Source organism: Macaca mulatta, chromosome 4 (assembly GCF_049350105.2).
Source record: "Macaca mulatta isolate MMU2019108-1 chromosome 4, T2T-MMU8v2.0, whole genome shotgun sequence".
Taxonomy (NCBI): Eukaryota; Metazoa; Chordata; class Mammalia; order Primates; family Cercopithecidae; genus Macaca; species Macaca mulatta.
In genome coordinates, this window is record NC_133409.1 from 145,403,991 (window position 1) to 145,417,059 (window position 13,069).

Sequence of the window (13,069 nt, forward strand, 5' to 3'; positions counted from 1 at the left end):
GGAACCTTAGAGGAAAGCAAAATGTTATTGTCCCTTCTGTGTTTCATGGTCTGTGGATGCTCCTTGTACGTATTTTTCTCTCAATCCCCCAAACCAGCCTCCCGAAGTTGATATCATTATGCCCAATTCCTGGATGAGCAAACTGAAGACCAAAGGCAAGTAGCACAAAGCCTTGTACAGACTGAATGGATGGAATAAAGGGCCGGACCTTGCAAGGCTAATAAAAGGCAGGGTTGGGGCTTGAATATGGGAATTTGGATCCCAAATTCTGCTCTTTTCCTATGATCTCCACCTTTGACATACAGAGGAGGAAGATGAGGTGCAGGAAAAGAATAATTTGGTGGCAGGACAGAGGTTAAAACCTGAATCTCCTGCCTTACAGGCTGGGGGTGTTCAACTGACTTCTCCATCCTAGAGTGTCCCCAGTCCAAGCTGGCTGGCTGGCCCTAGCCTTAGCTGTCTCCACGCTCCTTCCAAGCAGAGCCTGAACCAGGCCTGTGGAGACGCAGCAGGAGGGAGGGCACACAAATGACCCTCATCAGGATGTTTATTGGACCATAACTGTATTATCGTCACCACTCAGCTAATCTCCTAGAAATCACTTTCCTCTCCGTGAGGATCTGGCCACAACTCCATTAAGAGCTGCTGCCCTGCATACCTGTGAGGAAGCTCTTGTACAGCAGAAATAGTGGAGAGGAGGGAGAAGTCATATTTCTACTTCCTCATTACACTGACGGGAGCAAGTGGCAATTTCACATTCACTGTATAAGAAAGGCCCTCAAAGGAAAGGGAGTTCGAAGTTCATGATTTTGGGGGCAACATTCGGCTCTGAAGGAAATGTTTCCTTTGTGCTTCCCTTTTTTTTTTTTAAGACAGAGTCTTGCTCTGTCGCCCAGGCTGGAGTGCAGTGGCGCGATCTTGGCTCACTGCCAGCTCTGCCTCCCAGGTTCACACCATTCTCCTGCCTCAGCCTCCCGAGTAGCTGGGACTACAGGCGCCCACCACCACGCCCGGCTAATTTTTTGTATTTTTAGTAGAGAAGGGGTTTCACCGTGTTAGCCAGGATGGTCTTGATCTCCTGACCTCGTGATCCGCCCGCCTTGGCCTCCCAAAGTGCTGGGATTACAGGCGTGAGCCACCGCGCCCGGCCTGTGCTTCCCTTTTTGAAAGCATTTGTGTTGCTGTTTAAGATCAAATAAGAGAAGGGAAGGAATTTGTGTTTGAGGAACTCACGATATAATAACTCATGTTATTCCATTGATCCTCTCTGAAGAGCTGTGGACCCGGCATCACAATGCCCCTCTCATAGATGAGTCCATCTCATAGATGAAGGCACTGCCTTAGTTGGCTGGGCCTTGGCAGGGCTGAGCTAGGAGTCTATTCTCTCCCTCTATTGCACTCTCACTTCACACAGGGATGGTTTCCCTTCCATTCTTTTTCCCCTTCTCACTCCAGCTGAAAAAATATGGAAACTAGTTTTCAGGCCAGGACTAGTCACTGTCTGACTTTGGTAACTTCCTTTCCCAAGCCTTAGTTTTTCCATCTGTAGAATGAGAGGCCCAGACTCTCATTCTAACTGCATCTAGTTTAAACCTCTATGATTTTATAATGGTATTTTTCTCCCAGAGAGCTCCCAGCACATCCTCATCTAATTGGAATCTTATGCCAATTCTGGAAGGAATGGTAGTATGGTTATATTGTTAACCCCATTTTTAAGCTGGAGGAAGAGACCAGAGAACCCGGCACTCTGTTGCGAACTCCCCCCTGGCCCCCGCCTCAGCAGGCCCATTATCTCCGAGGAGCTGTCAGCAGCAGCTCCCGAGCCTGACACCTGAGCCTCACCCAGGCTCCTGACAGAATTATCAGAGAACTGGGGAACAAATACTTCCCGTCATCGGGGCAACGGTTCTTAGCCAGAGGTGGAGGAAGCAAGATGTGAAGTGTGTCTGATGAGTTCCTCTCCCAGTGTAGGGTCAGAGCTAATAAAACCCAAGGAAATCTCGGCGGACTGCTGGAGATGCGAGCAGGCGAGCGCTGGGGGCAGGGCCACCGGGACTTAAGCTTCCACACAAAGCCAGGCTTGTGGCATTTTGTGCATGTTTCAGTTACCTTCGGCAGCCAGGCAGGAAAATACAAGCAGCTTGGCATGAAAATGAATTTAGAGCTTAAAAGAAAAAAAGCGTTTCACCCTCAGTGGCTTCTCAGGCTGCCTGGGACAGGTACAGCCAGGGGAGGCAGTTCCCAAGGAGCAATGGTGACAAAGAATCTAAGGGCTGGAGTGAAATGTCAGTTCCCTTCCCCTCCCACACACATGGCCTGAGGGAGGGAGGGGTGGAGTCCTGCAGCTTGAGCCGAAGACCCTCACAGGCTGGAGCAGGAGAGAAAATCAGCTGCTCCGTCTCCGCCCTTGATGCCAATCGAGAAAGCATCAAGTGTTGGGAGGCTGAGACTTCAGGGTGGGACCTGGTTTGCTTTTAAGCATCCGAAGAAATGTGAGGACTCATTTTCCATTTCCCAAGATGCTCAAACAAGAGGAAATGAGTTTACATTGAATGGAGAGAGAGAGTTCAGGAGGCCTAAGAGTAGACTGGCTGGCTGTGGGGGTAATGTACTTAAATGAAATTAAACCCAGCACAAAGAAAGAGAAGGAGGCTGAGGCTGAGGCTGGGAAAGGCCAGGCTGTGGAGTACAAGGGTTAGAAGGCCCAGCCCCTGCCTTCAGGGCACATCCCCTGCCAAGGGAGAAAGGGGGAACAGGTCCACCAAAGTGAAGAGTTTGGGTGTTCAGTGGAAAAAGAAACTTGGTTAGATTGGGAGAATCCAGGCTAGCTTCTTGGAAGAGATGGTACTTGAAACATGGGTAGGATTTGGGCCGGGCAGAGAGGAAATGGCAGGAAGAAAGGCCCAGGTGCAACCATATGGGACTGGTTCCAGTTGGATATACCTGGTATTGAGGGTGGGGCAATGAAAGGTCACTTTGGTCTTCCTTGTGCCAAATGGCACAGATGGCACATCCCTGCTTATCAATCAACAGAAAGTCAAGGCAACCCATCCCCCTTTGAAGGAGCTGAGGTGAAGGAAGAAAGGATCCAGGAGACCGATTCCAATCAGGGTGTCTATGAGCTCTTGGCTCTAATTGCTGCTTTTAACCAAACAAACAACGTTGGTTGAATTTCTTTCCTTCTCTAGACCTCAGTTCCCAGATCTGTAAAATCTAGGCGAGTTGGATTATCTTTAAAGTCCTTTGCAGGACTGAGGCCTCTAATCCCATGACTGACAATATTAAGCTAAACATTGGGTTAAATGTGTATGAGGTTGGGGGTGGAGGAGGTTACAGACTGGGATGTCTACACTTGGACATAGTGAAGAGTGGAAGGGTCACGGCCTGGGCACAGATACTGTGGCGCTGGACTAGGCACTGCAGATGTGTGAGGGGCTCAGATCTGGGCCTAGGCCATGGCAGAGGCTGAGGCTTCTAGACAGGCCCCTGAGCCAGGCCGGGGAGCAGAGGCACTGCCCTAAGGAGCAAAGACAGCAGCTTTGGACACACATCGTTCTAGGTTTGCACCGTCTCTGCCGCTGACCTGTGTGAGCTTGGGCAAATTAAATTACTGAACTACTTTGGGCCTTAGTGTCCTTATCTGAAAAGATGAAGCAAGTAATGCCTATTATTCTCCTACAGATTTCCTAGAACATAAACTCAAAATTCACGCTGTAACCCCACTGGACCGAGCTTCTGAGGAGACTGTGTCTCCCTCATCTTACTCTCCCTCATGGTGAACTATGCACAGCACATGGTACAGAGGAGCACAGTTTTGTTAAGTGGGACAATGAGCTTATTGTGAGGATTAAATATGTGATGGAGGCCAGGCGCAGTGACTCACACCTGTAATCCCAGTACTTTGGGAGGCCGAGATAGGAGGATTGCTTGAGGCCAGGAGTTTAAGACCAACCTGGGCAACACAGTGAGATCTTGTCTTTAAAGCATTAAATTTAATTTAAAAAATAAGGTTGGGTGCGGTGGCTCATGCCTGTAATCCCAGCACTTTGGGAGGCCAATGTGGGTGGATCATGAGGTCAGGAGATCGAGACCAGCCTGGCTAACATGGTGAAACCACTTCTCTACTAAAAATACAAAAAATTAGCTGGGCGTGGTGGCGGGCGCCTGTAGTCCCAGCTACCCGGGAGGCTGAGGCAAGAGAATTGCTTGAACCTGGGAGGCGTAGGTTGCAGTGAGCCGAGATCATGCCACTGCATTCTAGCCTGGGCGACAGAGCAAGACTCCATCTCAATAAATAAATAAATTTTTAAAATAAAAAATAAATGTGTGATGGATGTTAAATTCTTACATGCTTATTGCATGGTGGGTCCTTAGTAAACACATAAGAATCCCTTCCCTTCTCTGTGGTGTTGGTCACAATGTGATAGTTGTTAAACAACAAGTAAACAGCTGAATTTATGACAGATGCTGAATAAATGCTTGGGGGTGGGGAGATAGAGAAGATGTGTGTGGTGGGGGAGATTCAGGCCCTGTCTGAGACTGACACATGGTTACCAGGGGTCCTCATGAAGGAGTCACTGTTTTGAAAGCCAACAGTGGACTTGGATATAGTCACCTCACAAACTGGGCACCTACCATGTGTCAGGCCCTGCCCTAGGAGCTTGGGATGCAACAGTGAACAAGACAAAGTCCTTGCCTGCAGAAAGCTTCTATCCTAGTGGGGGAAACAGACAAGGATCATGCTATGAAAAAAAAATAAAGGTGTTTAAGGGAAATGAGAGCAACACGGTACTATGTTGGGTAGTGTGGCCAGGAAAGCCTCTTCAAGGAGAGGGCATTGAGGCAGAGACCTGAGGGGCCTGAGCGACCCAGAGGAGAGTGGTCTGGGCTGAGGGAGTAGCAAATAGAAAGGCCCTGAGGCAGGTGCCTGCAGGGCCAGTGAGGGGCCAGTGTGGCTGGAATGGAGTCAGTGTCAGGGAGAAAGCAGAGATGAAGTCAGGTCACGAGCAGAGCCCAAAGTCCAGCAAGTCCTTTTTCCGCAGAATGAGATGGGAGCCAGGGGAGGGTCTTAAGCAGAGGAGCGACATGACCTGACTTTGGTTCTAAGTGGATACCCTGGTTGCTGTGAAGGTTCTGGTTTCTAGATTGTAAGCACGGGGGCCTCCCTCACTTGGAAAAGCAGGAGTGGCTGGAAGGAAGAGGAGGCTAAGAGAAGTGAGCAGGGAGCTGGTGCCCACCAGGTTGCAGACAGATGCCAGGGCCAGGCAGGGTGGAGGGGTGGATCCTGGGGGCAGAAAGGGCTACTGGGCTGGCAGCAGGAGGGCCATGGGGCTTCTTGCCCAGATAGAACATGGACTGAGCTAGCTGACACTGTGACACAGGGAGAGGCAGAAGGGAGGGGCTGCATGGGCTCTGGTTGGGATGGTGGGTCATTAAGCAGGGAGGCTGCCACCCTTCCAGCAGGAATGAGGGACTGGAGACATGGAGAGCCCCGTGGCTGGCCTCTTGCCACACCTTCGGAGACAGGTCCTCATTGCTCTTCAGAACCTGGCCTCGCTGTTATTCATGGAGTTTCTTATCAAGGGAAGAGTCGGATGACCTTGAGTCCATCACTCATCCTCTTTAAGCTTTTCAGTAAAAGGAGTTTAACCTGGATGGTCTCCAACCAAGTCCCTTCTAGGATTTCTATTAATGGGTGGAATCAGACACTGCATCTCCCCTGCCTCTCTAGTGCGATGATGGTTTCAGTTCCCGCCATGCCCTGTCTTTCCTTCTCTCCCTGGGGCTACCATGAATAGTGGTGCAGGGTGTTTAGTGCACAAGGGCACCCAGCCGAGGGCGTGAGTGAAGGCTCAGTCCAGCCCACGTTCTGCCCAGCAAACCGTGTGCCCTGCCTGACTCAACGTTGCATTTACCCAAAGTAAAGAATGCCTTTTTCTAGTTTGTTCTAGGTGCAGCTGGGCAGCCCCACTTTCCTGTCCCCTGCACAACCCCGCTTCTGCTCTTCTGTGCCCTTTTCTCCTACCATCCCCAGCCTCAAACAGGGGAGAGGAGGGCAGCATTTATAAGTAGTGCTTCGGGAGGGGTGAGGGACAGCAGCTGTCTCTTCTGTGAGGAGCTCTGCCCCCTAAGCCCGGTGGTGCTTTTCCTCTCCTTATCAATGCTGTGAGTTGCCTCTCAAAATTGCTCTGCCGTCATTAACACCGTGGATTAGGTCAGATGAGAGCATGTTTGCAGTCTTGGATGGCAAAGGCAAAACGCTGATGCTGATTATTCCAGATCTTCTGGGCATGGCCCATTCCGTGCTTGACGTTCTTAATCAGAGGGACGAGCGGTAGTTACGTGGCGGGTGGGCCAGGGCCATGGTTGTTTCTAATCTGGCTGCCGGGCCCAGACGGCACGTCTGCAGCACCTGCCAGCCCACGCACTGGCCTGCCTGGACATCACAAGTGACCAGGGTTACTCGGCACTATCGTATCTCTCAAAGAAGAAACAGCTCCTCCAATGGCAACATCTGTGGAGCTGCTTTTGAACCATCAGCAATTCATTTGAGCAAGAGCTGGGAGCATTTCTCCCCTGGGCCTGATCAGTAAGTTTTTTTCTTTTTCTTTTTTTTTTTTTTTGAGGCAGAGTTTCGCTTTGTCGCCCAGGCTAGAGTGCACCGGCGTGATCTCAGCTCACTGCAACCTCCACTTCCCAGGTTCAAGCAATTCTCCTGCCTCAGCCTCCTAAGTAGCTGGGATTACAGGCATGCGCCACCACGCCAGGCTAATTTTTTTGTTTTTTTTTGTTTTTTTTTTTTGTTTTTTTTTTTTTGAGACGGAGTCTCGCTCTGTCGCCCAGACTGGAGTGCAGTGGCGCGATTTCGGCTCACTGCAAGCTCCGCCTCCCGGGTTCACGCCATTCTCCTGCCTCAGCCTCCCGAGTAGCTGGGACTACAGGCGCCCACAACCGCGCCCGGCTAATTTTTTGTATTTTTAGTAGAGACGGGGTTTCACCGTGGTCTCGATCTCCTGACCTTGTGATCCGCCCGCCTCGGCCTCCCAAAGTGCTGGGATTCTGAGGTCAGGAGTTTGAGACCAGCCTGACCAATATGGCAAAACCCTCTCTCTACTAAAAATACAAAACAATTTTTAGTAGAGAGAGGGTTTTGCCATATTGGTCAGGCTGGTCTCAAACTCCTGACCTCAGGTGATCCATCTGCCTCAGCCTCCCAAAGTGCTGGGATTACAGATGTGAGCCTCTGTGCCCAGCTCCTGATCAGTAAGTTTTATGTTCTGGTTGGCCACACAGCAGCAGGGTGTCTTTCAGACCGCCCCTCCTCCAGTGTCCCCTTCTGAAAAGGCTCTGTGCCCAGCGGAGGTTGTGGCCTTGCGTCACGGCCCCTCACCTCCTAGCCTCATATTCTACCTCCACCAACCCTGACCCTGTGCTTCAGCCACACTCCAGCCCCCAATCACAGATCTCTGGCCCTTCCTCATGCTGGTCCCCTGCCAGGAATGCCTGCACAGCCTTGTCCTCCAGGCAGAAGTTCATCATCTGTAGCAGCCGCTGCCTTGCCAGTGCCCACCGCAGCCCCTAACTTTTCCCACTGCAGTGTGCTTCAGTCCCACGCCAGACTGCATTTCTTTGCCTGAGGCTTTCTCTGGCTTCTGGAACCTGCATTGCCCCTCTGTGCTGGTTAGGCCAGAAGTGCCAGGAAATTAATATCCTCCAGAAGCAGCCCTCAGCCACTGAGCCAATGACTGGCAGAAGTTGATATAAACATATCCCAGCTTCCTCACCCCTCTGCAGCCTAAGTTTGAAGTGTGTCCTACAGTCTCCCAGAGTTCTGCAGCAGGACTATACTCTAGTTGCCTAGAGCGATGACTGGCTTGATAAAGCACCTTTTATTGTCTACCTTCCCTTCCCCGTCTCACTTCTGCCCTCATGAATGGATTAATGCCCTTATTAAAGGCATTATCCCTGAGCTAGGCCCTTTTTTGCCATTCTGCCTTCCACCATGTGAGGAAGTGTTTGCCCCTCTGGAGGACACAGCAACAAGGACCATCTTGGAAGCAGAGACCTGGCCCTCACCAGACGCCATACCTGCCGGCACCTTGATCTTAAACTTCTCAGCCTCCAGAAGTGTGAGAAATACATTTCTATTATTATATAAATAATATTTATGATTATAAAGTATTTTGTTACAGCAGCAGGAAGAGACCAAGACACCTCCCGAATGTACTACTCACATACAAATCTTTGTCTCAGGGTCTGCTTCTAGGGGAAACAAACTTCTAAGACATCATCTCAATGTCCATCTCAGTATCACTTCCTTTTTGCAGTTTCCCCTGACCCTGACCCTCCCATCTTCCCATTCCTGGGGCAGAACCATTGGTCACTCTTCTCTGTTCCCAGAGCACATATTTTTTTTTTTTTTTTGAGACGGAGTCTCGCTCTGTTGCCTAGACTGGAGTGCAGTGATGCAATCTAGGCTCACTGCAACCTCTGCCTCCCAGGTTCAAGCAATTCCCCTGCCTCAGCCTCCCAAGTAACTGGGATTACAGGCGCCTGCCACATACCCGGCTAATTTTTTTGTATTTTTGGTAGAGACGGGGTTTCACCATGTTGGCCAGGCTGGTCTCAAACTCCTCACCTCGAGTGATCCATTCACCTCAGCCTCCCAAAGTACTGGGATTACAGGCGTGAGCCACTGTGCTGGGCCTCCCAGAGCCCTTTCTACCTAGCTCAACAGCATTCCTCATGCTGCATTGCAGTTTCTCCCTCTTCATGTCCTGGGGTCCCTAGTAGCCTGGGAACTCTTTGGGGATAGATACTGTGTCCTTTTTGCCTTTTTATTATCTGAGCCTAGGACTGCACCTAGCACACAGCATGTGTCATATACTTACATATTTTTCTTTCTTTCTTTTTTCTTTTTTTTTTTTTTTGGCCAAATAGCCACCAGTGAAAGTGCAATGACTTAAAGGGAATGGAGTGACACAGACAAGTGTCTACATTTTTCTAGAAAGAGACCCTGGGGCTGCTACTCCAAATGCTGTCACTTTGCAAGGTTACTGGATAGAACTTCCATCTTACTACTCATTTGCTCAACAACCTGCAATGGCCTCATTTCATGGATGACTTTCCATTGTCTGGCCCTATCCTAAGAGAGAGTGAAACCTCTTGCTCAGAGTCAGGCTTTGGTCTCAACTGCCTTGTTTCACATTCTCACTATGCCAATCCCCAGCTGGGTGATGATGAGTAAGTTACTTAGCCTCTCTGGGCACTGGCTTCCTTACTTATTAAATGTAGACAATATTAGGTTGGTGGAAGTAACTGCAGCTTTTCCCATTAAAAGTAGTAATATCTCACTTATAAAATTATTTTGAGAATTTAAAATCATGCGCGGTCCCTGTGAATATGCTATAAACCACTGATATTTACAGTTTAAAATGGTAATTTTATGGTATGTGACTAATATCTCAAAAAAAAATTAAGCATGGTGTCTGGCCCAGATCTTTGAAAATTAAACGATGCTAATTATTGTTATGAACAAGGTTTCCCAAAGGCCCTATCACTGGGCCAGGCACACAGCAGATGCTCAGTAAATACTCCTGGAATGAATGGAGAAAATATTCCACAAGTATGCTTTGATCATTGTTTATGCCAGGTATGTGGGGGATGGGGAACATAGAGATTCCGAGTTCAGTTTTGCATCCTCAGGAAGGGAAGACAGAATTATTATCCGTGGAGTGGGGCCTCCTGACCCAGCCGTGCCAGGCTGTCAGAGGAATTACAGCCTCTGCCCCTTGCTGCCTGTTCCAGGAGGCAGAACCCAGTCCAGCTGATTCTGAGCCATGGGTAAATTGTCCTAGGCAGAGGAATGTGTTCTTGTATTTATCTTTGACTGACAGTATATGATGTTCTGGGAATTGAGTTCAAACAGAATCCGGAGGAGCCCCTTATAGTCCCGCTGCCACAGACAAGGCCCAGAGGGCGCAGCTCTGCCCAGCCCAGCACCAGGTTTTTGGCCTCCGCGCCAGCCCGAGGCACATCGGCTTCGATGTGCCAGGAGGTGGATGAGGAAGTGGACGCTCCAGCTCTGCAAAGCTTAAGCTGAGGCTGAGGATGGGCTAGAGTCAAGTCTAGGTGTGCAGCCTTACTCAGGGAGACGCCTCTGCGCTGCAACCTCAGGCCCGGGAGGGCAAGGCTGGGCTAGGGAGGGGGATCGCGAGGGGCTTGGCTGGGAAGAGGACTGCAGGAGAGGTGTCCCAACTCTCCCCTCGCTCCCCAAGCACACAGCACGCGCCTACTCGGTGCTGGTTGCATAGAAGCCCAGGGAGCTCGGGCCGATCTCCCAGTCTGGTTGCCACCAGACTGGGTGGCAGGAGCTTCTAGACCTGGAGGCTGGCTCAGTCGTGTGGTCACGACGGGCGGGGGAGTGGAAGGGCGCTGGCGCGTGGTTTCGGCAGCCGACTTGGCGAGGCCGCGGCTGGCGGGAACCACGGATGGGGGAGGCGCCCATGCACCGACCCCACCTGGGCCACTGGGAAACCGAGGTAGTCCCTCCTGGCACCGGGGTCGCCCCCACACACCTCCCCAGAAGGAGATGTAGGGTCTGTTTCTGGACTGAGACCTGCCCCCGAGTAGGGCGCACACTTAGCAGAGACCCTCCTCCCCAAGCCCCTGGGAAGGGATCTTTTTTGCACACCTCCCTCCCACTTATGCCCCCTCTCCGCCTTGCATAGACCTTTCTCAAAAAAAAGAGACCTCTCCCTCCCCCAGGATGGAGTCCCCTGATGGGAGATAGGGGTGGTGAGTGGGGGCGGGAGCACACGAAGGCGCGCGCGACCAGGACCACTTCTTGCTGTCACCACGTCCCCAGCATCTGGACCGCGTCCCCCGGCCCGCCACGCGCGCACACACACACACACACACGCGCGCACACACACACGCTCACACTCACCCTGCGCGCAGACCCCGCCCGCGGCCCCGCCCCGGCCCCTGCGGGCGCCCCCTCTGGCGCTCCCGGGTGGCGGGAGGCTGCGGCTTCGGGCAGATTTGATTTTCCCGCAGCCCGGGCGCCCAGGAGCCGAAGCCCGAGCCGAGGAGGTGGCGCTCGCAGCCGCGTCCCAGCCCCGTCGCCGCCGGCGCCGAGACCCAGGGAGAGGCGGCGCAGCCCGGGCGCCCCGGGCTCCGCGCTGCCGGCGCCCCGCCACCCCCGCTGCCAGCGCCCCATCCGGCGCCTCCCGCCCCTGACGCCCCTCTCCCTGTCTCCTGCATCCCTTCTACCGCTGCCCACAGACGCGCGTCCCTCTCCTGGTGCCCCTCTCCACGACTCCGCGCGTCCCTCCCGGTGCCCTCTCCCCGCGCCCCTCTGCCCGCGCCCCTCTCTGCCTTCCCCGCTGTGGCCCCGCTCCCTGGGCTCCTTGCCCTTCCCCGCTGGGCACCTAGCCTTCTCGCAGCGTCACCCGAGCCCCCACCTCGATCCGCGGCCCCCGCTCCCTCCGCCCTCTTCCCTCTCTCACTTCCCACGCCCCCTCTTCGCGCTCCTCTCTCCTCCCCTTGCCGCCCAGCCCTGGCTCTGGAGTTGGGGGAGAGCCCAGGGCTCCAGTCGCTCCGGAGGAGGCGTGAATCGCGCAGGGATTGACTAATTTGGGGTGGGGGGTGCGGTGGGCGATGGAGCAGCCTGAGGACATGGCGTCGCTGAGCGAGTTCGACTCCTTGGCGGGCAGCATCCCGGCCACCAAGGTGGAGATCACCGTGTCCTGCAGGTGAGCCTCCCGCTGGCCGGGTCCCCTTGCCCCCGGCTCTGGTCGCAGAGCCCCGAGGCCCCTGCCGCTTCGATCCTAAACCTCCGCGCGCCCCCTTGCCAGAGTGTCCTGGTCTCCAGGACTGCCCCCCTGCCGATCTGCCAAGAGCCCCTGTCCAGCTGCGGGTGGCGACCGCAGAATAGGAAGCCAGGCTGGGGTCATATCCCAGAAAGTTTGCGCTCCAGGCTGTTGCTTCGAGGAGCTATCAAGATACAGGAACAGGGGGTCCAGGCACCCAAGTGGGGAGAGGCAGTTGGTAAAAGGCTGTACTACGGTCTCTGCTCAGGCTATCTCTGATCACCTCATCCTCAAATCACGAAGTGAGTGATATACTCTCATCCCTCCCAGGCTTCTCCAGCCTCTCCCTTCTATGCCCTCCTCTCTTCTCTCTTTGCCCCTTTGCCCCAGCATCCCGATCTCCCCTCACCACTCTCCCCCACCCCACTGTCCTAGACTCTAGGATTTTAAAGCCTTCCTTCATCTCCCTCAACAATGAAATTGACTCCTGGAAAAAGATCAGATTGACTCGTTCATACTGAGGTGTGGATACATGATAACAACTTAAAGTGGCATCATTAAAAAAATAACTTGGGTCAAAAATGTTAAGCCAAAGGAATAGAACACTGATTGTGAAATTGTAGAGTCCAACAGAGGAGGAGGGGGAATATTTTTGTGGGCTACCACGCCCAAATTCTCACTCATGTCACACAGGGTTTGGGGGTAACTTCTTTGTCTAAGAACTGGGTCTGCCCCAGGTTCTCCTAGCTCGGGGGAAGGCTGCCCCAGGCAGTAAGAGGGTATGGGTGGCAAAGGGGGATTTTTCCCTAGTTCACTCTCTGTGGTTGGCCTAGGATCATGTGCTACAACGCAAGCATCACCCACTTTGAGTTTCCCCCACAGATGCCATGCCCCCTGCCCCAAATAACTGGCAGCCTTTCTGGAGCCCTGGCTGTGCCCTTGTTCCAAATCACCCATCTCATCCTCTTCCAGACTGCTCCCTGGTCAGACCCTTCATGAGAGGTAACCTTGTTGCCCCCAAGCCTGTATTACAAAGTTGTGGCATTGATGAGGTGTAGGTAGAGCCAGAGAGGCTGGGCAGGGGCATGAAAGAGGGAAGGACTCAGGGTGACTTTCTCTTGAAGACTTGGAGGTAAGTGAGAGTGAAGGCTGATCTGGTTGAACGTAGCTGCCCTCCTAAGCCAGGCCCTCTGGGGGCTCCTGTAATAGCTCCCAGGTCCCATACACCATGTCCTCAGGATCATCTCCCAACACCA

The 13,069-nt window shown here is 52.8% G+C and overlaps 1 protein-coding gene across 18 annotated transcripts in view; it reads left to right on the top strand.

Annotated features, from left to right (window-relative positions):
* The first annotated feature begins 11,039 nt into the window (after positions 1-11,039).
* The window catches only part of CPNE5 (copine 5), a 96,313-nt gene continuing 94,283 nt past the window's right edge, over positions 11,040-13,069 (top strand). For 17 of the 18 annotated variants that reach the window (XR_013416461.1, XR_013416462.1, XR_013416463.1 and 14 more), the window contains exon 1: positions 11,040-11,756. Coding sequence is in view for 13 of the 18 variants with exons in the window: in XM_015136254.3 (XP_014991740.1) it covers positions 11,662-11,756 (95 nt within the window). In the remaining 5 variants the exon portion in view is untranslated. The remainder of the gene's footprint in view (positions 11,757-13,069) is intronic. The other variant, XM_078000085.1, reaches the window with a different exon arrangement.